The sequence below is a fragment of the Anneissia japonica genome, unplaced genomic scaffold (assembly GCF_011630105.1).
Source record: "Anneissia japonica isolate Jap-2015-1 unplaced genomic scaffold, ASM1163010v1 scaffold69_len1423075_cov170, whole genome shotgun sequence".
In the NCBI taxonomy this organism is placed as follows: domain Eukaryota; kingdom Metazoa; phylum Echinodermata; class Crinoidea; order Comatulida; family Comatulidae; genus Anneissia; species Anneissia japonica.
The window spans coordinates 479,717-507,000 of NW_022748202.1; the positions used below are offsets into that span (position 1 = coordinate 479,717).

At 34.5% G+C, this 27,284-nt stretch overlaps 1 protein-coding gene across 1 annotated transcript; it reads right to left on the bottom strand.

The window, feature by feature from the left end:
* Positions 1 to 822: 822 nt before the first annotated feature.
* LOC117120766 lies at positions 823 to 27,284 on the bottom strand. Its single transcript, XM_033265849.1, has 9 exons — positions 27,194 to 27,284; positions 24,498 to 24,980; positions 22,682 to 23,161; positions 22,015 to 22,059; positions 20,586 to 20,636; positions 20,298 to 20,342; positions 18,857 to 18,901; positions 16,745 to 16,789; positions 823 to 9,563 (listed from the first exon to the last, which is right to left on the bottom strand). The coding sequence occupies exons 1-9, from the start codon at positions 27,204 to 27,206 to the stop codon at positions 2,896 to 2,898; spliced, it is 7,875 nt and encodes a 2,624-aa protein (XP_033121740.1). The 5' UTR covers positions 27,207 to 27,284; the 3' UTR covers positions 823 to 2,895.

Here is a 27,284-nt window from a genome sequence, read left to right on the forward strand (position 1 = left end):
GTCGGGGGGGGGGGGTCGCTGCCCCGGGTCTACTGGGGGAGGGGGGGGGGGGGGGGGGGTGTCGCTGCCCCGGGTCTACTGGGGGAACCCGGACCAAGATGAAACATTTTCGGGGTAAGAACAAAATCACCATAGGGCCCGAGCCCAAGCCAGAATGGAAACTTTTGTTGTCAGAACAAACTCTACATTATGGTTTTATGGGCGTCTTTCTTAGTCTTTCTGTATTTTTATTACTAGATGTATGTATATACGTGTATTAGATATATAATTAACGTATATATATACGTGTATTAGATATATAATTACCGGTATTATCGTTTATTCATCAGATTATTCTGATACATCTGCATTGCAAAAAAATAATCACTTGGAATCATATTCATGTATGTGGGTTGGGACAAATAGGGTCTAAGGAGGAGACGTAATTTGGGGAGCGGTCGAGTGGGGTTCCAGGTGAAGGGGGAGGGGCGCCATGTGAGGTGTTGCTCCGGGGCCCTTACTGGCTCTTGACACCACTGTCTGTACTTCTTCATATATGATTTTTGATACAAATCAGGGATAATCCTTAAAAACCACTTTTCAATTGTATATTGCTACCTGTCAGGTTCTGATAGTAAGTTATTTAGTTTTGACAACTTTCATTATACCACTAGATGATGGGCTCTCTTCACAGTGTCTTCTACAAACTGGATGTACGGAGCAGAAAATATCCCTGTTCTTGCCATAACAAATGGACTAGAAAATTACAAATGTGTTATAGTGACGTAACATACAAAGTACAGTAATGACACATGACATTGATTTTATAGAATTAAACTACAGTATGTTTATTTGAATAAAAGACAGCATTTATTACAAAAATTTACCTTAATTTTTATCAAAGGCTAAAATTTTTTCAAAATACTAACCAAAAAATGTATTGTTATTGTTCACAAATCTACTACAATATCAGTATGTGGTAATATACAAGGTTCCAAATGTATGGGTTAACTCTTACAGAAATTATACATAAACCAGTAGTATTACACAAATTACAAGTGGTTTGAGGTGAAGTAGTAAATACTACTTCAGAAGGTGTTGGATTGGAACTACCTCTTGATGTGAAGTGCAGAGAGGTAGTCTCAGTCATCCAACAACAAGGGAAGTAGTATTCACTGCTTTACCAAACAGAACCATGTTGTATTTTTTTACTATGCCTCATAAATATTAAACAGCAAATTTTCTGTCTATATTAGCCATCTGTAAGGGTAAGATTACACAGTTTGCATATGCTTCTCGTAGGCTGCAGTGCAGTAGTCGATTTTAGGTGGTATTTTTTTCTCCATGTACGCATGGACTTTGCATGCGCAGGGAAGTACAGTAGTACAGCAGAAACAGAACCCCATACTGAGTGGAATTAAGCAATGAAATATTGTTATTACCTTATTAATATTGATGAGGTATAGTATATTAAATATAATGGATCCAGAAGAACTTTTGTAGGTTGCAGTTGATTGTGTTGAGCCCTGTCCAGCCTATCAAATTTGACTTGACAAAAACATGTGACAAATGATATTACATCATGACAATATTATAGAAAATTTGAAAATACAGTATGGACAGACCTTTACAAAAATATATTCATATGTAATAATGACAAGTCATCATATTTATAAGAAATCTCCTTTATCATTCATAGACTCTGAATCTGACTGGAATTAAAATATACTACTGGTGGAGCACTCATTTTTTAAAAATATGGAGTAGTAGCAATTATTCAATACACACTTCAGATGCCTATTTAAAAAGATGTAGCTTAATAATATTTTCCACAAACTCTCATATGACTATCGTTATTATTATTACATGCCAATTATTATTACTTATTATTCAATTAAATTAGCCCAAAAAACCTCAACCATTTTGTTTTCTCTGGCTGTAACATTGCTCTTCCTTGAGGTACACGTAAAAAATAACTTAATATTTTTAGCTATTTTACAATGAACAAAGCATCTTAGGAAAAAAGTGTTTTAATTAGTATTCCGAAGTTAGTTAGCAAAAAGTCATGAAAATATGAATTTATCTAATAATCATAATAACTTATATATAAAATCATTAAAATAATAATGAGAGAATGAATGATGCTCTAAATATCCGTAAACAGATCCTTCCAAAGTTTGGCAGCATAATATATACGTGTTCTTTTCTCTATTAAACATTCAAAAGTAAAGAGTAGTTCTAGCTAGTATAATACTTGGAGAGATGTGCCAAGCATGTATAATTAGACCATAAAGGATAGCAATAATATAATAATAATAATAATAATAATAATATGATAATAGTAAAGCATGGTATTAGAAATATTTAGATTCAGATTAAGAGAAAAAAATTGAATAAAAATATGCTCAGAAATTTTAGAGTAAAATGGCACTTTTAATATGCTTCCCAGGTAAAATATTAATTATCTAAGACTATAAACACCTTACAAAATTACCATTATTCAACCAAATATTGGACAACTATACAACTCACACAGATATCTATACAAACAAGGTAATTGGTTGTTTTGTATTCTACAGTACAGTATCTGTACTCAGTTTTACATATGGTACGTAGGTTGTAAAATAAAAGCTTAAAAACCATCTGTAAGGAAAATTGTTGATTTAACTTAAATAAACACTGGCAGATTCTAATTCACTATGATCAGAGGAGGAACATAATATATTTGCTTATTATCTGCAAAAATTGTGTATTTTAACTAAGTGTCCTGAATAACTCTACAAGTGACTTACCATCAATATGTGATGCTGTCCATCAGTACTACATTCATCTTACTAATTTCCTCCATCTTTTTTAACAATTCTGTCTGATAAACTGCAATTAATCATGTCAATATAGATCAGATTGGAGAAATCTTTAAAGGTAAGCTAATGTTGTTTCACTGACTGAAGACATGTCAATCCCACTAAGATTTATCCTTTTCCAATTAAATGTCATATTTTCACCTACTGACTCAACCAGATTTTCTAGATTATCAGTTGTAAGAGAATAATAACTCCATGTAAAAGTATCATTAGGCTCATAAGCTATCCTGATTAACTCTTTAAGTGATCTACTATTGATATCTGAAAAGTCATTGCCCTCTACATTAAGCATTTTGTCTTTCAATACCACATTCCTCCTACTACATTGCTCTACCATTTCATTAAGAATATTGCCTGATAAACTGCAATTACTCATGTAAATATGGATCAGGTCTGAACAGATCTTAAAAAAACGAGCTAATATGTTCCCACTGATTGAAGATAAATTAATCATGCTCAACTCTATCTTTTTCCAATTCACTGTGTAATTTTCACCTACTGATTCAACCAGCTTTTGTATGTTATCAGCTGTAAAATGATAAGCACTCCATCTGACAGTATCATGGTGATGATACAGTATCTGGGCCAATTTTGAAAGTGCTTTTCCATTAATGTCTGAAAGGTCATTACCCTCCAGATTAAGCATGTTGTTTTTCAACACAACATTCATCCTACCACATTCCTCTATCATTTCATTAACATTACTGCCTGATAAACTGCAATTACTCATGTCAATATGGATCAGGTCTGTAGAGACCGTAACAAGGCAAGCTAATGTTGCTCCACTGATTCCAGATAGGTCAATCCTACTAATATCTATCCGTGTCCAATTCAATACCCTATTTACACCTATTGTCGATTCAACCAGGTTTTGGAGGTTATCAGATGTAAAAGAATAATAACTCCATGTGAAATTACCGTCAGGCTGATGAATTGCACTGACTAACTCAGCAAGTGATTTACCATCAATATCTGAAAGATCATTGCCAACCAATGTAAGCATGTTGTCTTTTAATACCACATTCATCCTAACACATTGCTCTACCATTTCATTAAGAATATTGCCTGATAAACTGCAATTACTCATGTAAATATGGATCAGGTCTGGAGAGATATTAAAAAGGCAAGCTAATGTTCTTCCACTAATTGATGATAGGTTTATCATACTCAAATCTATCGATTTCAAATTTAATTTCTCATTTTTATCGACTGATTCAACCAGCATTTTTAGATTAGCAACTGTAAGAGAATAATCACTCCATGTGAAAGTACCACTATAATGCATATTGATTACCCTGATGAACTTTGCAAGTGATTTACCATCAGTATCTGAAAGATCATTTCCCTTTAATCCAAGCATATTGGTTTTCAATACTACATTCAGCCTATCACATTCCTCTATCATTTCATTAACAATACTGACTGATATACAGCAATGACTAATGTCAATATGGGTCAGGTCTGGGGAGATCTTAAGCAGGCAAGCTAATGTTTTTCCACTGATTGATGATAGGTTAATCTTATTCAAATATATTACTTCCCAATTTAATTTCTCATTTTTACCTACTGATTCAACTAGCTGTACTAAGTTATCAGCTGTAAGAGAACAATCACTCCATAGAAAATGATTATACTGCCATGCCTTGATTAACTCTGCAAGTGATTTACCATCAATATCTGAAAGGTCATTGCCCTCCAGATTAAGCATATTGTCTTTCAATACTACATTCATCCAACCACATTCCTCTATCATTTCATTAAAAATACTGCCTGATAAACTGCAATTACTCATGTTAATAAAGGTCAGCTTTACACAGATCTTTAAAAAACAAGCTAGCTGTTTTCCTTTGATTAAAGAAAGGTCAATCCCACTTAAATCTACCCTTTTTAAATTCAATATCCCATCCTTACCTACCGACTTCACCAGATTTTGGAGGTTATGAGCTTTAAGAGAATAAGAACTCCATGTGAAATTACCATCAGGCTGATGAATTACACTGACTAACTCAGCAAGTGATTTACCATTAATATCTGAAAGGTCATTGCCCACCATTCTAAGCATGTTGTTTTTCAATACTACCTTCTCCCTACCACATTCATTAAACATTTCATTCACAATACTGCCTGATAAATTACAATGATTCATGTCAACACAGATCAGATGTGGAGAGATCTTAAAAAGGCAAGCTAAGGCTGTTCCACTGATTGAAAATAAGTTAATATTACTCATCTCTATCCATACCCAATTCAGTTTCTCATTTCCATCTACTGATTTAACCAACCTTTCTAGACTAGTAGCTGTTAGATAATAATCACTCAATCTGAAAGTATCATTCTGATTATCATTTACCCTCACTAACTCTGTAAGTGATTTACCATCTATATTTGAAAGGTCATTTCCCTCCAATCTAAGCATGTTGTCTTTTAATACTAAATCAATTCTACTGCACTCCTTCATCACTTCATTAACAATACTGCCTGTTAAATTGCAATGACTCATGTCAACATGTCTCAGGTCTGGGGATATCTTAAATAGGCAAGCTAATGTTCTTCCAGTGACTGAAGATAGCTTAATACCACTCAAATCTATCCTTTCAAAATTCAATCTCTCATTTTCACCTATTGACTCAACAAGCTTTTTCAGATTAACAGTTGTAAGAGAATATTCACTCCATCTGAAAGTATCATAATGAAGATACAATACATTGGCTAACTTTGTAAGTGATTTACCATTAATATCTGAAAGGTTATTACCATCAAGACTAAGCAACTTGTCTTTCAATACTACATTCATTCTACCACATTCCTCCATCATTTCATTAATAATATTGCCTGATAAACTGCAATGTCTCATGTCAATATGAATCAGGTCTGCAAAGATTTTAAAAATGCAAGCCAGTGTTTTTCCACTGGTTGAAGATAGATTAATCCTACTAAAATCTATCTTCTTACAGTGAAATGCTTCACATTGACCTTCTGATAGTGATTCAATCAGCTTTTTTAAGTTAACAGCTGTAAGAGAATAATCCTTCCATCTTAGAGTATCATAATCATGAAATAGTAACCTGTTTAACTCTGAAAGTGATTTACCATCAATATCTGAAAGATCATTACCCTCCAGAAAAAGCAGGTTTTCTTTTAATACTACTTTCATCTTCAAACATTCCTTCATCATTTCATTAACAATTTTCCAAGATACATTGCAATTACGCATATCAATACGAGTCAAATCTGTAGAGACCTTAATAAGGCAAGCTATTGTTTTTCCGCTGATTGAACTTAAATCAATCTCCCTAAAATCTATCTTTTTAAAATTACATGTCCCACCTAGCGATTTAACCAGACTTTCTAGATTATTTGCTTGAAGAGAATAATCACTCCATTTTAAAGTATCATTAGGATGATACATTATCCGGACAATCTCTGCAAGTGATTTACCATTAGTAAGTGATATGTTATTTCCTTCCAATCTAAGCATATTGTCTTTCAATACTAAATTCATCCCTACACACGCATCTACCATTTCATTAACATTAATCCCAGATAAACTGCAATGACTCATGTTAACAAAGACCAGGTCTGGTGAAATTTTAAAAAGGCAAGCTAATAATTTTCCAGTGACTACAGATAGGTTAATCCTACTCAAATCTACCTTTTTCCATTTTAATGTCTCATTTTCATTTATGGATTCAATCAGCTTTTTTAGGTTATCAGCTGTAAGAAAATAATCACTCCACCTGAAAGAATCACTAAGATAGTACATTATGTTGACTAACTCTGCAAGTGATTTACCATCAATACTTGAAAGGTCATTGCCCTCCAATCTAAGCACATTTTTTTTCAACACTACTTTCTTGAGACAACATTCCTCTATCATTTCATTAACAATTCTACCTTTTAAACTGCAATAACTCATGTCCAAAAACACCAGATTTCTAGAGATCTTTATAAGGCAAGCTAGCGTTCTTCCGCTAATTGAAGATAGGTTAATCCTACTCAAATCCAACCATTGAAAATTCAATATTCCATTTTCACCTACTGAATTAACAAGCTTTTCTATGTTATCAGCTGTAAAAGAATAATCACTCCACTTTAAAGTATCAGAAGGATGACATATTACTCTTATTAACTCCACAAGCAATTTACCATTAATATCTGAAAGATTGTTGCCCTCCAATCTAAGCATGTTGTCTTTTAATATTAGATTAATCCTACTACATGTATCCATAATTTCATTAACAATACTGCCTGATAAACTGCATTTACTTATGTTCAATAATGACAGTTTAGGAAGTATACTTAATACCCTTGCAAATATGTTTCCATCTAAGTTACCTAGATTATTTTGACAGAAATCAAGTTCACATAATGCAATTCCAGATTTGTTATTTTCAAATTTACTAGCCAGGTTATGAAAACTATCTTTTGATAACTGACATGAACCAATATTAAGACAAGATAAATTAGGATACGCTTTCAGTATATCTTCCAATAATGCATCATCAATGCCATTATTGCTAATGTCAAGGCTGCATCTGTCTAATGTAACTTCACTGTTCTGACATTCTGTAATCATTGCCCTCAAAATATCACCTGATAGCCTACAACTACTTATATTCAAGCAATTTAATTTAGGAGCTACTTTAAATAGTTTTCCTAGTAATGTTCCATCAATATCATGTAGATCAGTATGACTTATATCAAGTTTTGTTAATGTCAACTTTACATCAGTTTTGTGTAAATCGCTAATAACATCACTAAGTATTTTCGATTTTGGACAGTTTTGCACATGTAAGGAAGAAAGGTTTGCATGTTTCAAGAAATGATTTAAGAATGTTGAATTAAAAGCAAAATTCAAAGTGGCTGACGTAAGACTATATTTTAATTGTAGGTATTCCATTTCATCTGAAAGGATATTGATATCTTTTTCCCTCAAATTTGAAATGTAACGAAGTAAGTTCTGATTGTTTACAAAGTCACTTCTTAACATTTTCTTGGCTTGTAGTTCTTGTACTACAATTGACACATGTGCAACGCTTTTGTAAAACATTACATTACTGGATACGTCACTGGATGTAGGTGCCAATGATATTACTTTCTCTTCAAGTTTTTCAGGACAGTCTCTATATTCAATGCTACATCTTTCAATAGCTTTGAATAAATGCATACTTAAATCACTTTTGTCAACATCAAGAACGCTTCTAAAAGACTGACACATTTGTTCATTATATTCTTTCATTTCAGGGGACATGTTGTTATCTAATTCCTGTAGTACAGGTTTTTCATTTTCTTCTTTTATGTATCTGAAACATTGTGCTATTGAGTAATAATTTGAGGCCCTGATTCTCAACCAATGCTTTAGCATTTTACCAGCTTTAGCACCTAGAAATCCTATTGTAAACATTCTTGTCATATGCAAGTATTCATTGGATCTTATCTCCTCGTATTCATCATCTTCTAAATTCCATTTCAGTTCAGATAGGTAATACCCTGCTAGCGCCTCCGAAAGTAATTTGCTTGGGGTTGTGTAAAATATCCTTAAATCACCTCGACTAGCAGGTTGATCTTTGTAAACAAATCCAAGTTTAAGTGCTAAATCTATATCTAGCTTTTCTTTCACTCCCATTTTTGTCAATACATATTTATCAATACTCAATCTATTTTCCTTCAGGCCTTCATACATACATTTTCCTAATATATAAATGGCATGCTTATACTGCTTTGGAATTCTGTCAAATTCAGATATAGCAGTTTTATTATCTGTCTTGCATATGTATTGACTTAAAATGCAACAAAATAGTTCCTTGAAAAGATCTGACATGTCTTTTGGAAGATGTTGATTTTGTTCCCATATGGTACAAATCTTAAGCAATAACAATGGTGATGAGCATAACTGAAAAGCCTCTTGGTGACCTTCACCCCATAATGATGGGTATTTATCTTCATCAAGTCTGAACTCTGTAATTAGTGATTCACCTAATTCAGATTTATTTATTGATTGAAAATGATTTTGAAGATACTTCTTGATGTTTTCTGGACTGAATCCATTCACTTTAATATGTACATCACAGCATTTAACCAAATCAGCTGTGTTTTCAGGCCGAGATGTTAGCACCACAGTGCTTTTTTCTAATTCCAATCCTTTGAATAGAATTATAGGGTCCTTACTATCTTTTTCCAACTCATCATATCCATCCAATAAAATTACTATTTCACCAGCATTTCTGACAAGAAAAGTTTCAACAGAATCAGATGGAAACTTTTTTGTAAGAATGAATTCTTTTGTACATATCTGCTTCATAATTAAATCCAAAAAATGTGCACTTCCTCCAATGCTTCTGATATTTATTAAAAACAATAATTTATCAGCAAAGACATTACAGGTAGGTTCATCATCAGTAGCCCATTTATGAGCAATATATCTCAGCAGGGTAGTTTTACCCATCCCTCCTTTTCCTGTAATTAATACCTTACATGGATCTCTTGTTTCAATAATACCCAATAATTCTGTTAATGATATGAGTCTACTTTCCTTATTTACTGTTGTTGACTTGGTTTGTGCTCCTTCACTTTGTCTTTCAGGCTGCAGTAGGATGAGCTCAGTGAATACTTCTGCAATATCTAATTTATACTGTTCATTCCAGATTGATGGTGTCATTAGGTTTACATCCCTGTACCATTGTTTCAGCCATGTTATTACAAACTTTCTGATGATCAAATCTACAATAAATATATCAAATGACAGTAATGCCTTCATCTATTCTTATTAATATTATAAAAAATGTTTGATTTAAATTGTATACAATAATAACGTACAAATTTCAGTATAGTAGGACCAGCTTCAGGGTTAAGGTGGCTTAATCTCTATTAGATACTGTGGTGCGCTGAACGATGATGCAGATTTGTTCAGACCTTTGTTTACAAAGTAGCTGGCAACACATAACTGCGTAGCTCAGACCCAAAATGATGCTTAGGGGAAGAGGATGGGCTAGTCCGCTCCACGAGCACTTTGAGACTTTGGCATACACAAAATAAGTTTAACTACATTATGGCTAAATCTCTAGTAGATACTGTGGTGTGCTGAGCGATTGATGCATATTTGCTCAAACCTTTGTTTATAAAGTAGCTGGCCCCATCTTACTGTGTAGCTCAGACCCAAAATTTAAACTTCAGTGTCGCTATGTTGATGCAGTATGGCATTGCGATAGAATAGCCATAATGTCCCAATCCAAATCGACCCGGACTCGAGAGAGAGGGGCCTTAGACGTACTCTAGCTATGCTAGCTAGGTTGGCCTGTATGTAGGGCTAGGCTAGCCCTAGCCAAAATCATTAAGCATTGGCCTAGCATATAATATCATGCCTTTGTGCCCAGGCGTACATTTTATGTTTACCGATTGAGTTGTTTGAGGCATATAAGACTACAGCAGTGGCAGACCGTAGCATACACTGCAGGGTATGCTAGGTATTGGCATACTAGGAGGATGTGCAAAGGGCATGCTCGTCCCTTATCCTACCTCTAAAAAAAAAAAAACTCGCCAATTCCCCAGTCATGCCCCCGCCCACAAATCATGCGCAAGTAGTTAAAAATTACCTCAAATCACCTTATTTTGCGAGTTATCCCCCTCACTTAATCACTGATCCCCCCACTTTACCTTACACTCATCAGCTCTCTGCTAGTGATAGGAAAAGTTTGTAAGCCTACTATTATACGGAATCAGATTGTGTTCTATAGTCAAAATACAATGTATTTTATTTTTAATACTGGCATGGTTGTCTTTTCTACAAAAGAATTCTTATTCCTGTATTTTAACAAATTTCAATTCAAATAATACCGGTCATATGTATGTAAATATATTTAAACTTTAATCATTCAGATTAGGCTTATACTGTAGATAGAATACCCGATCAACAGTGGAGGTCCCGATTTATGAGAAGAAGAGCATGCGCACATACTCTTGGAAGCACCACTTCCATTCCATGTTATATTGGCTAATTTGATGCCACCACACGGTTGTCACAATAGCAAATTTAAGCATTGTAGGGTATGCTCTGACTCGCATTGACTAAATATGTGTGTAACATAGTACCCTATAGTTGCATGGCATCCCTCTAGTTCCCCAGTATGGGATGCCATACGCAGCAAAAGTCCATTATTCTCTAGGTTTGGATAAGGTCTCCCCTCTCACGTCTCTTGCTGAGCGTTGTAAGATTTAATGTTTTCAACCGGTCTTCGTAGGGCAAATACTTATGAGTAGCTCTTGCCTGAACTTTTTCTAAAACTTGCTTATCTTTTTCCATGTATGGGTTCCAGACTTGCACAGCGTAGTCCAGGTGTGGTCTGACCAAAGATTTGTATAATTTAAGGATCACTTCTAGTTCTGTAAGTGAAATTTCTCTTGATCATCCCCAGTGCCCTGATTCCTTTCTTAGCTGCTACTGCACATTGGGAGGCTATTTTCAATGACTCACTTATCATCACACCGAGATCTCTTTCCTTACTTATTTCATTTAGCATCGTGCTTCCCATGTTATATGTTTGGCGTGCATTGTTGTATCCGATGTGTATGATGCCGCACTTCTCTATATTAAATGTCATCTGCCATTTCTCCGCCCAATTTTGGAGGTGGTTGATATCATTTTGCATGTTGATGTGATCATCAGTTGTTGCTGTTGGGAGTATCAGTTTGGTATCATCTGTAAACTTGCTAATGGTAGAGTTCAGGCAGCTGATGTCACATTCCAGGTCATTCATATACATTAGAAAACAGATGGGGCCCATCACAGAACCTTGTACTTCAGAACTAGTTACCAAAGCCTGATTCTGCACATTGGGTAACAACATTTTTCTTCGAATTCTTTAGCCATGCCTGAATCCACTGTAATACATCACCTCCTATTTCATGAGCCCTGGTTTTTGCTATTAATCTGCAATGTGGTACTGTATCAAATGCTTTCGCCAGATCAAGGTACAGGACATCCATTGAGTTACCTTCATCAGCTAATTTAGTTATAACTTCTAGGTATTCTAGTAGATTTGTTGTGCAGGATTTGACTTTTCTGAGACTATGTTGTATCATGTATTAGATTATGCTTATCCAGATGGTATACTATATGATCTCTTATAATACATTCTAGAATTTTACCAATGCTTGATGTCAGGCTGATAGATCGATAGTCACTAGGTTTTGATAGTGAACCCTTGAATATTAGGACGATGTTAGCAGTTCTCCAGTCATCTGGGACTGTTCCTTCTGCCAGCGTTTTACTAGTGACTTCAGTACAGACGGAGGGATCCCATCTAGGCCAGCTGCTTTTGTTGGGTCCAAACTTTTTTTAGTTTTTTTTTATTTTCTGTAATAATAATTTCTTTTAGTAAACTATCTTTGGGTCCTTCATAAATATTTGGTACACCTTCATTTTCTTTTGTAAAGACATAAGAAAAAATCATTTAATACTTCTGCAGTAGGTTTACCAGGTGGTATTTTCTCTCCTGCATCTGACTTCAGTGGACCAATGGAATCCTTAACTTTTTGTTTTGATCTAACGTAGGCATAGAAACTTTTCGAATCTTCTTTAATATTCTGGGCTAACTTTCTTTCAAACTCGCACTTGACTTGTCTGACTTCATATTTTGCTTCTTTCTGGCATCTTTTGTATTTTTCTAGATTCCCATTTGTCTTATTGTTACTATACTTCCTCCATGCTCTTTGTTATCATCAAATAGAATGTTTGGCTCTCCTAGTTACCCAAAGAGCTTTCTTTTTGGACTGATGCTTTAGTGGTACATAAGTTTAATCAAATTTTGTAGTTCCTCTTCAGCATACACCCTGGCTTGTTCTGCTGTTTTGTTTTTAAAAAATAGCTTTCCAATTCATTCTCTTTATTCAGCTTTCATTTTGTCATAATTGGCATTTTTGAAATCTCTCTTAGGGGGTGAAATTTTCCATTGCAACATATTATGATCACTTGTACCAAGATATGCTATGACCTCCACTTCGTCAATCATGTCAGGGTTTGAAGTAATTACTAAATCAAGAATAGAGTCTTGTCTTGTTGGTTTGGCCACATTTTGAGACCATAAGTTGTCAAGGATCACATCAAGGAATGCTTCTGGTCTACTTGATCGGGTCTGCATAGTTCCCAATCAATGTCTCGGTAATGAAGTTGCCTATAATCAAAATGTCTCTCTGTTCATCGCCCAGGCATTTCAATACATGGTTCAAGCATACATTTTGTATTTCAGTGTTGTTTGAGCTTCTATAGACTATTCAGAGTAACAAATCCAGTTTGGTTCCCGGGCTTGAAATATTACACTGCAGTGCTTCAAAGTACAGTATTCAGATAATATTGCATTTGCATAGGGATGTGTTTCAATGCCATTTTTGGTGTATAAGATGATACCCCATGTGCTTTACCTTGTCTGTCACATCTAGTGATTTCATATCCAGGGATCTGTAGTTTCGTATTTCCTATATCCTTGTTGAGCCATGTTTCCACGATACCCACTATGTCTTGTAATTCTTCTTGTATATATAGTTGCAGATCATCTCTCTTGTTGACAATACTTTGTGCATTAGTGAAGGTGCATTTCAATTTTTTTCTAATACCCGCTAAACTGGTGCTTTGTGTCTGGTGATCTATTTACATATGTGTTTGGGCTTATAGATCTTCTTTTGTGAGGGTAGGTTTGGAAAATACTATTCTCCCCCTACAATTCTCAATTTTTTTTCTCCATTTTCTCTTCTCTTTAGCTCTTTGCGTAGTTCAATTTCTTTCTGTCGTTGGTCATAGGTTAGGTCTGGCTTCAGGAAAACATCCTTGTACACAGGATCATTTTTGAGTTTTTTTGGCCTTAACTAATGCTAATTTTTTTTGCCATTTCATTCTTCATTTCTACCTTTACTAGATTCGAGCAGAAGTTATTCGAGGGGATGCTGGTTTGAGCAGGAAAAGATTAAATTGTGCAACAGCCTGTGCAAGTTATGTACGAATTACATTAAAATTTCCTATTTTGAGCTAACAATTTGCATTCTGCCGAGACTCGGGCTTTGCCTGGGAGCCAGGCACTGGGTTATCTAGGGGGTTCATGGGGGGGGGGGAACGCCCCTCCAAAAATTACTCGCCCAGTCGCCACCCCCCCTCAACTAACTGGATACAGAAACCATGAATTATATGTGCAAAATGCTATAGTTTTAAAATAAGTGCTTGCTACTGGCCATCTTTTAGTCGGATTTGCCAAGACTGTAATTCAAACATAGAATAATTATCAAAAAGTACCAAAAACATTTCAGAACTTTAGTGCACAGAGCATTTTTTGCATTTAAAACAAATACAAAAATAGGGCAACGTTAAATTCACCCTTGTTATAGTTCACACTAAATGCATCTGCTCGAACTGGCATCCTCTCGAACTGACATCCGCTCGAATTGACTGGCATCCCTTGGATTAACTTTGAGTTTCCCATGAAAAAGATCTTTAACAGACTTCATAACAGCCCTTGGTGTGCTGGTGCTATCTATTTCTGGCAGATTGCTCACTACAATGTTTAATCGTCTCTTATCCTGTTCTAGAACTTCTCTGTGTAAATCTACCTTTTCATGGCTTTATACCTTGAGTCTTGATACTATTTAACTGGTCTTTAATTTGGTGTACTTCATGTTCTAAATTATTTTGACACCTTTTCATATCCAAGATCTCAACAACTAGTTCCTTGGCAAATTTCCTACATATTCTACAATGCCATGGTATCTCTTGTGTTCCTTGCATGTCGCATTTTACTGCCACAGGTAATTCACCATGGTTAGATTTAAAAACATCTATTTTTAGGTCACATTTCTTACAAATATAATGTTCTTTTTTTATCACCAAATGTCTTTAGGCCTGTTACTTTTCATCCTGTCCCAGTGGCGCCATCTCATGTTGTGAACTTAGGGTCAAACGCAATGGCATTTGATTAACAGCGCCAAGCTCACCAGGAGGAGCCTTTCTCATGCTGATTTCCTTGGTGGCTATTTTCAAAAATTTCTCCTGGCCTAGCCGTTACTGCGTTAGGCCTAGGTAATTACAGTGCCACCCCACAGAATTATTTGGGTTTATAATCCCTAACCATCCACAATATTCTCAACTACTTAATTATTATTTAATATACTTTTTTTGGATGTGAAGATCTTTAACTGGTAAAATAATGTAAAAATATATTTCGTTTTTCTAGACGATTGCTAAACACGTCCTTGCTTCTACAGCACCCTCTACATACAATATGCTTGGCTGACTAGTTTTGATTTACATTTCGTATGTCTAGTATTGTTTATTTATTTATTTTTACACATTTATTTACCAGGGTAGCCCAAACAGTTAAAACACTGATTTCCATTGGGGCCATGCATTTAAAGCACATGGTCGTAACCGGTTATATTTTCTTAATTAGTACCTCGTACAATTTGTATTTAAATACAAATCGCAGTTCTCAAATCAATATCTAAGTCATTCCATATATTCACTCCGGTCACTTCACTGTTCCCTGGGTCATTGGAAAAAGTATTTCAAACAAGTCATGCTTGGCTGGTTTTTGATTTACGTTTTGGAACAGAATTTGGAGAGGGCGTTTGATCAAGTCAGACCTACGTTTGAATTGAATTACATTTTAAATAAATTAGAACTACATTTTGGAAAATTAGAACTAAACACGTTATATTTTCATTGCAGATTTTTTGGGCTCAGTACGGACTCCAAAAGTATGAATTTTCTTTTAGTTTTATAGCGTATGCGGATTTTATAAGTCCGCAATGAAGATATAACGTGTTACTACATTTTGGAAAATTTGAACTACTGTACGTTTTGAAAAACCTGAACTATGTTTTGAAAAATTAGAACTTCGTTTTGGGAAAATATCTACACTTTGAGAAATTTATGACTACGTTTTGATAAATTAGACATTGAAGTTTGCAATTACATTTTGATTTTAACAATGACTTTTGCTGCTTATGACACCCCATACCCCAGAGCATACCTGCAGTAGTGTTGCAATCTGTGACTAACTTCTATGTACATTCCTCAGGTTGTATATGTACCTGTGTTTAGTTAGGAAATCAGTTCCAGTATTGATTTTAGAGACAATTACATCAGTCCTAATCAGTGTACTCCTCAAAATTGCTTTTATATTACAGTATATTTGTGACTATTTTACTTTTGTCTCCTGCTACCTTATTACATTGCCTTATTGGCTCTCAACACGTTACCAATACATGGTGGCTAGCGGTCGTTCTAAGCTATAAGCACCTTAGACCATTGTACTATATTTTTTACAAGAAGTGAACTTTGATTCTGAAGTTTTAGAAGAACCAGCCATGCAGAAATTCTAAGCAGCTGAGAGTACGATGCGATAAGCCCGACTGTGACTTATCCTAGATACCAAAGTAGGCCAAACATTGAAAACTTTGCTCATATATTTTGTTGAAGTAAGGCATGCGTCGACTGTTTCTTTTACGCCCTGACGTGATATTTTTTAGATCTGAACACTGCGGTACAGATTAAGAGAGAAGATTTATTTAAGTAAAGGTAGGTGACTTGCGAAACAGGTACTGATTTTCGGTGGTTTTTGGCTGCTTTTTTCATTATTATCCAATATCCAGCCTTGAAAAGTAGCGGAATGTGTTCGTGACATATAGAAACCCCAGTGTATGAGATATGAGAACATTCCTGCCAGTGGTTTCAGAGGAGATAGGTGAACTTGCACCAAGGCATTAGCAGAATTAATATATAGATACTGCTTCTCTACTTGCACACTTATTGACAATTTCATTATATGAAATTAGTTGTGTGGTTATTTGTCACGATTTTGTCACATTGGCATTAATGTGCTTTAAAAATAATAAATTTTGAGAACATAGTACACACAAACCTTGGTCTAACTTTGGTTTTTTTAATGATGATGCTTCTGTACTATCTGAAAAAAAAAAAACATAAAAAAAGTAAGCACAAATAGATAAATCCTAGTCCAATGTTCAAACTACATTCTTCATTTCAATAGGTATAATTATATATAATAGTAACTACTAATTATCTACAAAAATTGTTATTAATTGAATCATAACAATATTTTTCATATACTGTACCGGTATATTGAAAGTAGAAATGATTATAGACATAGGAACCACCAAAAATAATGAGCAGAAAATCCCAGAAAGCTGTTGAATTATAATGTTTACTCCACATTTCAATCTATGAAACTAATTAACGATATGTTATGCTACTACTGGTCCGATGACACACAAGCAAATACTAAGGTACCTTAATATTTGCTTGTTTGTCATACATTAGCCCAGTAATGTATAAACCGGTAATAGCATATTCTTTTAAATTGCCTGATGTTGTGTGACATGCCGAAACATGTTGCTAATTAGCTTTGTATATTTTATTAGATGCATAACTGCATTTGTATCACATTTTGATCAATTAATGAATGTCTACTAAGATGTTAAGCCTACCTAATAGTGTCGAGAATTGGAATTTATATTTACCAACATTTTTTTGTGTTTATATTAGTATACTGAAAATCAGGGCTCCCGTGAACATTCTTCGGGGACCAAAGTTTCTCTACTGATTTAGCATCACTAGGGTATAAATAAAAAAACTGGTGCAGGGGGAACCTCCTGAAAAAGGGCGTACACATTGCTTAGCAACTATTTTGAAAATGACTGCCAAAATTCAGATGTTGGCTCATAACTCAATCTATTATCTTAGATTAGCACATTTTTATGTATAACAATAATTTTTTGTATCTTGTATTTTGATGTTTTAATTTTTGTTTTCTAATTTGGTTTTATTTTCCTTTTTTTTTCTGTAATTAATATTAATCTTTGTTTAACATTAGTTAAGTTTGATTATTGTCTGTTACGGCATCGATGAAAAACACCATGAAGGTGATCAATTGTTAACCATGGTTAAATAAACCTTTTATTATTATTATTATTTTCCCATTATTATTATTTTTATTATTATTATTATTATTATTAACTTTACTTATAGTCAATGAAAAAGGGCAAGTCTGGTGTATATGTTATTGGGGGGTCACTGAATGCATTGAGGCATGCTTCAAAAGCCTAAGGCGCCAGCCATTTTGAAATTCAAGATGGCCAACACAAAAATGAATTTCAGTAATTCCACATCTCCTCTAAAAATGGTAAATTTGGGTGTAATAATATGTTTTTGAGCTCTCTGAATTCAATAAACAGTTTCAAAAAGATAGGATAGCAGCCATTTTGAAATTCAAGATGGCCACCACAAAAAAAAATGAATATTTTGTTATGTTATTCCACTTCTCCATGATGAAAAATGGTAAATTTGGTGTGTAAGAACATGTGTCTCTGAGGCAAAATATACATGGTTACAAAAAAGGTTGGACAACATTTAATATTTTGTTTTTATAATTGCACTTCTCTATCAAAAATGGTAAATTTTGTGTCTAATCATATGTCATTGTGCTCTCTGAGTCCAAAAAACATGGTTTCAAAAAGCTAGGATGGCAGCCATTCTCAAATTCAAGATAGCCACTACAAAAACTGTTGAATATCGAATATTTTGTTTTTGTTTGTTTTTGTTTTTTTTGGCATCTCCATTAAAATTTACACATTCTGTAAGTCATGGTTGGTTTTCACATTTGATTTTAATGTTTGCTGAATAAACATCTAAAACATGTACACAGTCTAAAGCTTTATTTCTTAACGTCCACAACTCATAGCAATAATAAATTGGGTTTAATATTTTTGTATTTGACTAAGGTTTAATCTATTTTTATATTTTACTAGGGTTTAAATATTTTGATTGATGTTTCTCATTGGCTGTTTGTGAATAGTGTCTCCAACTTGATTTTTAATTTTTTATAAGGAATTTGAATAAAGATACCGAGATATATAAACTCAGGAAATAATAACTCCTAAATCTTCTATTTTCTGTAGGATCCAAAATAACTTGACAATAATTGCATACACTAAATTGAGTACACAATACAAACCTTGGTGTATTATTTGTTTTTCTATTGTTGATGCTTCCTCACTACCTATAAAGAAAAGGTTTTTTTTTATAATAAAAATATAACATAATCCTCTTCATTTTAAGCACAGCAGATAAATGCTGGAGATCAGCTTATACTTCAGAGATAGTTTGTATATTATTAGTAAGACCATGTTAATTTAATAGTGTGTCTCAAAGCTCCTACGCCATTAGTAATTTGTGTGCGTTATTTTCGCCTAAAAAGGTAGAAACATCTGTTACATATAAAAAAACCCTGCTAGAGATTGTAGACTTAAACATGTTGTGTGTTAACACACTTTAATTCTTAAGTGAGAAAAGCGCTTACCTTTTAAAGGCCTCACACAAGTTCATCACATTAAATTATACGTCTAAAGCTTTTTAATTTTCGTTTTCAGCTTTAAAACTCAACTTAATGATTGACTGATGAATAATAAAAAATGCAGTCCCGTGTTAAGTAAAATCCACAATCTAGCTATGTAAGAAGTGGTAAAGACTTCTGATTAATGTATCTCCATATCTAATGGCAAAGACGAAGCTATGTCGGCCGAGCCCCTCTTAAGAATTTGAATATTTTTTTAACACTGTAATACAGTATTCCATTTTGAATGAAACCCAATGATTTTCCCATTTTTTCAAATTTTATATTTCTAATAAGCCATTTCCTACATTACTACGCAATATATTTTATACCATTGTCTTTTCTCCTTGTCTATTTTGTTCTGTTCTTCTTTCTTTTAATGTAATCTGTTTTGGCTCTGTCCCCTACCATGTCATTTATTTTAAGAATTTTATCCTAGGGAGTTTTCCAAATGTTTTCCTTTTATCAATTATTGTTATGTGTTTTCTATGTTTTCTTTTGATAATGAGATCAGGCAGGCTTAATGAAACAGTCTAAGCTCCTTAGTTTACAAAGATAGTTGTAGTGTTCAATAGGTGAAATTACCACATTCCACAATGAAGCAAAATAATACAAATCAACCTAGTGTAAACCTAGGCCTAGATAGGCCTTGCATACTGTGGGATTTCCTTCCAACCTAAGCATATATCTTTGCACATTTTATATAATTTGTTTTTAACTGATATCAGACAAAATAGAAAATGAAAAAGACATGACTCTTAGCACTGTTTCTGGGTAGCATCATACATGGTGTTTATGATCACTTCAACCATAAAAATACTTTTATGAAAATATATTCAACCATAAAAATTAACACAAAAAAGGCATTCCACATTATATTTTTAGAAACAGGAGAGCTTTGAGACAAAATAAATCAATATGGCCTAAATGATATACTGTTAATTTAGTAAATATTCAAAAGTTTTATACTATTTTTCCAGGAAGAGGCTCCGAAGTTTCTATTTGCTGTAGGGTCCAAACTAACTTGACAATAATCTGATAATATTTAGTACACAATACCAACCTTGGTATGTCATTTGCATTTCTGATGTTGATGCTTTTTCATTACCTATAAAGAAACAATTTATTGCATGTAAACAACTGCACTGACAAAACAATTATAAAGTGAAGAAAATGTACTTAATCTTCCCTCTGGCTCCCTGTCAACCAATGTTTGGTTGCAATATGTTTATTATCTTATACAATAATTTATATTTATTATATATTATATCATACAAATCCAAAAAAGATGTTTTTATGCAAGCATGCACAAAAATAAATATTGCATACATAAGAATTTAGCAGTACAAACCTTGGTCTAACCTTTGTTTTTTTGATGGTGACGGTTCCACAATATCACTATCTGTAAAAAAAAAAAATATACTAAATACAGGTCTGTACCATAGACTTTTTCTATTTCGCATAATGAAAAATGATGTTTAAATTGAATATTATTCCACTGTATTCATAAAAAATATTAACTGTTTTATTACTGAAAGTATTCATTTTCAATGTAGTATATAAACAAATTTTTGCCGGCGGGTAGCCGGCATAAACACAAACACACACACACCTCTTTATGGCAAACAGTTATACATTGTGACCAAATTTGACAAATTTCTGATAAAAACTATTTCAAAAAATCATTTTTTAATGATTGTGACCTTGACATGTAAGCCTTACCCTTCAACATTCAAATTCAGTTGAATGTCATGTACCTTAATTTTCCGTTCGCGCTTCTTAACGTGCGCATACGCGTGCGTCAACTATTATATATGCTTAAAATTATGCCTATTTTTAATCAGTTAGAGCTCTTTTGGATGAAAGGTAACCCCAAATTTTTATTACATATTCTGAAAGCACATGAGTAGTAGATATGATAGTATAGATCATTATGGCTGATCGGACATTGTGACGTCATCATAATGCATTTGAATTTAATAAGAAAAAACTAAATTTTTATTTATGACGTCATTATTTTTATACTCGTTTGAACGTATCTCGCTTGTTCTTAATTGATCGTTTCCCACCTGTGAGTATGTTGTAGCTGAGACAATTCTCTTTCGGAAGCGTCCCTTTATTTTTTATTTTGATGACGTCATCATGGTCAAAAAGAATGAATTTTTGGAGCCCTTTCATCTCTCTTTCTTCAAATTTGTCAAAAAATCAAAAGACGACAGAGAGGGCGGCATACTGTATTTTGGCGCTATCGGACTGACAGTACATAATTTGAAGGGAAAATTTGTGTGGCATTACCAACCAAGAGGCGTTTTTAAATTATACTTGAAAAGGTTCAATTTTGTATGCCATTACCGTCCATGCGCATGTCGGGGCGTGTGCGGCAAAATTTGGAAATTCTGAATATCACTTTTCAGATAATTTAAAGCACGTTTCAGGATATTTTCACCATAATTTATCCACCGTACGCTCATTTCCTTGTGTGCGGCGGATCACCAAACTTGTCCTCAGTGACGAGTTCAAATCTAGTATTATCTATTACGTTTGTATAAATCAAAGACATGCAGAATTGCCCATCTGAATTATATTCCTCTCATGGCAACAGGATTTTTTTCTGACAACCTACCTGTAAACAACTCAGCCCCCTCTAAAGCCTCATAATGGGACTCAGTCTATAGAGAGCATCTTATGTGTACTAATTTGTTTATCTTGTGAAGGATATAGAAAAGTGATTAAGTTCACTATTGAATGAATATTTTTGTAATTTTAGTATAAGTACAAACCTTCGCTTAACATTTGCCTTTTTATTGGTGATCGTTTTTTAATACCTGTAAAGATAAATTTTAAATTAAAGTATAATTACAGTACAGTAGAGCACATCAAATACATGCTACACATTTTTCAACAGCATAACATTAGTGACATAAAACTAAATTATTTTAAAAATTATCTACAATATTAATTTTCTTTAGTTCTTGTCATTTATTTTATTTTATTGTACCCTTCATCAACTGGTATGTTGACAACAAAACTGACAGGAATTGAGCATTTATTTGTAATTTAATAATGAATTTAGATCAGAGGGTCTATAGGTGCTTGGGGGGGGGAAGGGGGGAGCAGATTTCAATCACACTTGGAAGTAAACCTAGCATGGTCGAACGTTTCACAAGACCAGTAGCGAAAAAAATTTACCCTGTATATATTATACAGTATAAGACTCATGTTTTATAGAGATTCTAGACAATGCATGGTATTAGGTACATTATAAGGGCTCAAACTTCTACAAATGTTAGTTTCATTTCTCTTTTTGGCGATTTTTTTTTTGGGGGGGGGGAAGGTGGGAATCAGTAATTTGGGATAAAATACTGTATTTCAGGTAAAATGATCATATAAAGATTTGGCTTTCAATTGGCTATTGTTTAAAAAAATAATTGTAATATTTATACACACCAATTTTTTCCAACTTCTGGACAAACGATGACCAGTTTTGTACTGAAATAATCTTCTCATTTTCAAGGAATGTAAGTAGTTTCCATGGATTGGAACGACACTTAGCTGGAACTTTGAACCTGTAACTAACACTCAGACAATCACTAGCTGTAAAGTTGTTTCCAAGAGCAAAAACATGTTGACGATGTTCTGAAAAATTAGTAATTTTCACTTCCGCTGGATACATCTCATATGTCTTAATTATCTCTTTCAAAAATTTCCATCCAGTTACTTCAACTGTTTCAAACAAAACTGAAATGTCTTTCGGCTTCAAAAGGTCTCCTACTCTGAGTACATTGAATAAATCAAATGCGGATTCAGCTTTTTCTAATTCTGATTTATTTTTTGCAAAATCTGTGTAGAGCACCCTCAACATATCTACGTATGTTTCATCGGTCCCACTGATTGCATTAGAAACGTTGACAAGCAGTTGAACGAAATCTGTTTAAAAACAAAAATAAAACCCATGAAAAATTAAATAAGAATAGGTAATTTTATATAATCATTGGTATTGTTAACTCTCTTGGCAGCACATATCCAGTGAGTGTTTATCAAAATGTTTGCACTGATTTACAGTATGTGTACATACAGGACAACAAGTGAACATCTATCATACTTGGTTTATACCACATTAACATACTAACATCTATACTCTAATGTTTATTATAAGTCAGTTGTGACGTCACCACCAGTGGTGGACCGTAGGGTAAATTGCAGGGTATGCTAGGGCCTGCTATGGTTGTCATATCATATATTTTACCATTTCAAATTTAGAGCTGACAATGAGGCCCTGATCCTCCCGAACGCGATTGCGAGCCGCACAGGGAATGGACGGTGCAGCCAGCAGCGTATGATACTGTGCTTCAGGCACCGGGAAGGCCGCAGACAAACGCCTGGGTGTGGCCTTACGTGGAGTCACTTCCTTTGCCTGGACTTCCAGGCGAGCAAGGAGAGCAGGGTCCAAAGGGACCACCGGAAATGAAGAAACAATCAGCAATGGACGGGTGTTCTCGAATGTAGGCCAATGATGGTCCGGCGGCTCGGCATCGGGCGCGGTAATATTCAGGTGCGCCAAAACAGTGGGGATAACATGGTTTACCTTACCCACGGTCCCTCTCCTCTTCCCCAGAAAGAGAGGCCATCTCCTCATCAGCAAAAGACGAAAGGTCCGGCAGCTGTTCAAGGGAAAGAGGATGAACGGCCAGATGCGACACCGTTGCGACATTCAACGTGGCTTGCAGTGTAGTCTGCACCGCCGCAGCAATTGCCTGCATAATTTCAGGCTGCGAAAAAGCAGGTGTCGGCACCGGCGGCGGAAATCATCAGAAGTGGACGCTCCCACATCTGCAGGGGCCAGAGCCCCCGACAAACGGTCAGCCAGCCAGGCCTGGATGATTACGAATCGAGATGGCATTCATCTCACACAAATCTCACAAGGAAATTCAGCATTGCACTAACTACATGCTGGGCAAACTTTATGATTGTCCACTTTAGGACTGGACGTAGGGCCCCAACAGATCGGACATTCCGACTTCCCAGTCATGGTGACAGCAAGCAAGAACAGTAAAAATCCAAAGAAGATCTTGTATAAGCAAGTAATATAAAAAAAAATTTATAATTCTGAAGTGTTCACTTTCTCATGACTCGAAAAAGAATGAGGAAGTTGCATGGTGGCGGGGCCGCTTGAGCTTGCACCAGGAGTCGACTGTTCTATTATTTTTCGAGGGGTGTTCACATGTGTGAGAAAGAATAACAAATATTTACACTTTTCACTAACCTTCACTTTCTTTTCTTTCTTGTAAACGTCGATGAAATATTGGCATGTTATTTTCTGTTAAAACAGATTCATCTTCAAGATGTTGAATCAATTTCCATGGATTAGTAAAGTTACATTCATGTAGTTTACAAACATCTTGGAGATCCTTAACTGAAAACACATTTCCCAGAGCAACAATTTGTTGACGGTGTGGTGAAAACTTACTGATCTCTACTTCATCTGGATATGTCTCATACTTCTTAATTATATCCTTCAAATATTTTAATCCAGTTAGTTCAATTGTTTCAAACAAAACCGAAATGTCTGTTGGCTTCAAGATGCCTGGTGCTATTAGTAATTTGAATAATTCAAATGCAGATTTAGCTTTCTCCAAATTCGATGTATTATCAGCAAGTTCTTTGTATAAAACCCTCAACATATCTACATAAATTTCACTTTTCTTGCTGATTGCATCAGAAAGTTGCACCAGCAGTGATGAGAACTCTGAAGAAAAATGATAAGCAATATAGTAAAGGTAGTATGTGAGAATGTATTATTTTAAAAATCTCAACTTTTTAGCAATTTAATGAATTACAGATGATCACAATCGCCCTGTTTCTCATTAACGCTCCCACATTTTTTGTCAAACACATTTTTGTGTCTAAAAAATATCAGTTGTGCAACATATCAAAAAATGTTTTTTCTTTAACAAGAATCAGAGAAATCTTTATTCAATAATAATATAATATAATATAATAATTGTCAACTTATATAGCGCATATTGTAGACTAACCTCTATGCGCTATACATTATTACCCCCGGTCACTAGATCAAGCACATGGAACCACATTCATGCCCCATAATGTTGCAGCTGTAATCAGTGCATGGTTGTGTTTGAACCTACCAGGTTCCCACTTGTACTCCTGGGTGGAGACAGACAATAGTAGATAAAGTGCTTTGTCCAAGGACACAAGTGACTTGCACAGCAAGAGTTTCAAACCCTCGGCCTGAAGTCCAAGCCACAATCGATGCGCCAACCACCTCTACTACTATTCAACATCAATCTGGGACTTATTTCTCCTCCAAGTGATTGTTTTATTGCAGAGCAATAGTTTGAATAAATGCTTAATGGCAAAAATTATTATTATTATTAATTGTTGCAATGTCATCTAGATACTATAATTTGATACAGTACAATTGATGCTCATTGCTCAGTAACTTGAATAAAAAACCCAGTCGTCAGAAAATAAGTATAATTTTCTACTAAACTAAGCCAAGTATCACTTGCCTGATGAACTTACGATACCAGTGGTCAGAGCAAGGACTGTTACCAAAATATGAAGCTGGCTGGTTTAAGCAGTGTCTTGAATTAGCCTTATGTGTGGTATGGTTATGCTAATGAGCTAGATATACACAATCTGCACATACTGTACTCAGAAAAACAACTTTCCTTAGCAAGACTGCATATCAGCTAACCAACAAAAAAAAATACATTTTCCAAGAAAAATCTATGTGATACGACCCTCCGTTATGGAGTTATGAATTTTTAAATAACATGAGGTCAATTTAGCCTCAAAGCTTATGTTATTTTTGTTGGTTATGCACCACTGACTTAGGTTTTTTGTTATCACTTCAAGACGTCTGCCAATTCGTGGAAATGGCGTATTAAAATAAAAAATACTGGCGTTTGTGAGCAATACATTTTGAATATTATATAGGTAAGTAGTATTAAGTACATGAATAATTTTAATGCACTAGTTAGTTGATAACTTAATTCTAATTTGTTTTGGGTCTTTTATCTACATCTTTATAAGTGGTTAACCATGGCCTAGGCCTGGGCTTGCCTATATGATGTTCATTGCAATACTAGAAAACAAAATTACATCAATTTAAAATTAAATTTGTGAACATTCTTGCCTTATTTCTTAACTAGCAGGTGATTTTATTGGTAGATTATTTGTGTGTGTGTGTAAGTACGATTGATTTGCATGCCAAGTGAAGTTAGTTCCCTTATTTTGCTTTGTTTTACCGTACCATAATTCTCCACCAGGCCTAGCTGTACGCCTAGCCAATACGTAGTGTGGCTAAGGAAAGTTTTGTTTTTCTGAGCATGTGCAGATTGTGCTTATCTGGCTCATTAGCATAACAATACCACACATAAGGCTAATTCAAGTTAGACGGCTTAAACCAGCCAGCTTTCTATCCTGGTAACAGTTAAGTCCTTGGTCAGAGTCATCACACATCTCCCCAGAGGCAAATTTAAAGGGGGAGGGTAATTTCTTTCCCCCAGACTATACTGACAAAATTTGGATTGGAGCCATTTTATAAGGATAGTAATGGTTGGAGGTACAGTACTGTACCAAACTGACTTCTTAATTTGTATGAAATTGTAGTTTATCGCAAATCTCGATTTTAACTCTGAAGTTGGGGTTTGATTTGACAACAAACAATTGTGTTCTTTAGGAAAACTTATCTACCTACTGTATTCCCTTTTCACCCACAAGTATACTGGATGTACACCTGGAAGAATGCAAATAATTTTTATTGACCCTGTACTTTAGTTAACAATTCTGTTATGTTTTGTTTATGCGGCATTTACCTGCCGCAGATGTGGAGATTGCATACTGTTTATGACATGTTACTGTTTTAAGTTTATTAAACGTGATGTGTAAAATAGAAATCTTATATATTGCCAAAAATGATTATCAGTATTTTACCTGATTCTTTCATCCTTCTTGTTTGCTCTGTTTCACAGGAATTCACTAAATATTTTATTCAAACTGTTGGGTTTCACAAACTTTCACACTG

Bases quoted from the DNA above. Each gene is read 5' to 3' on its own strand.
- LOC117120766 (XM_033265849.1), bottom strand. The intron at 20,637-22,014 runs GTTTGTACTTAT...TTTTTTTTACAG, and splicing joins AAGGCAAATGTTAAGCGAAG to ATAGTGATATTGTGGAACCG. The intron at 18,902-20,297 runs GTTGGTATTGTG...TTTTCTTTATAG, and splicing joins AATGCAAATGACATACCAAG to GTAGTGAGGAAGCATCAACA.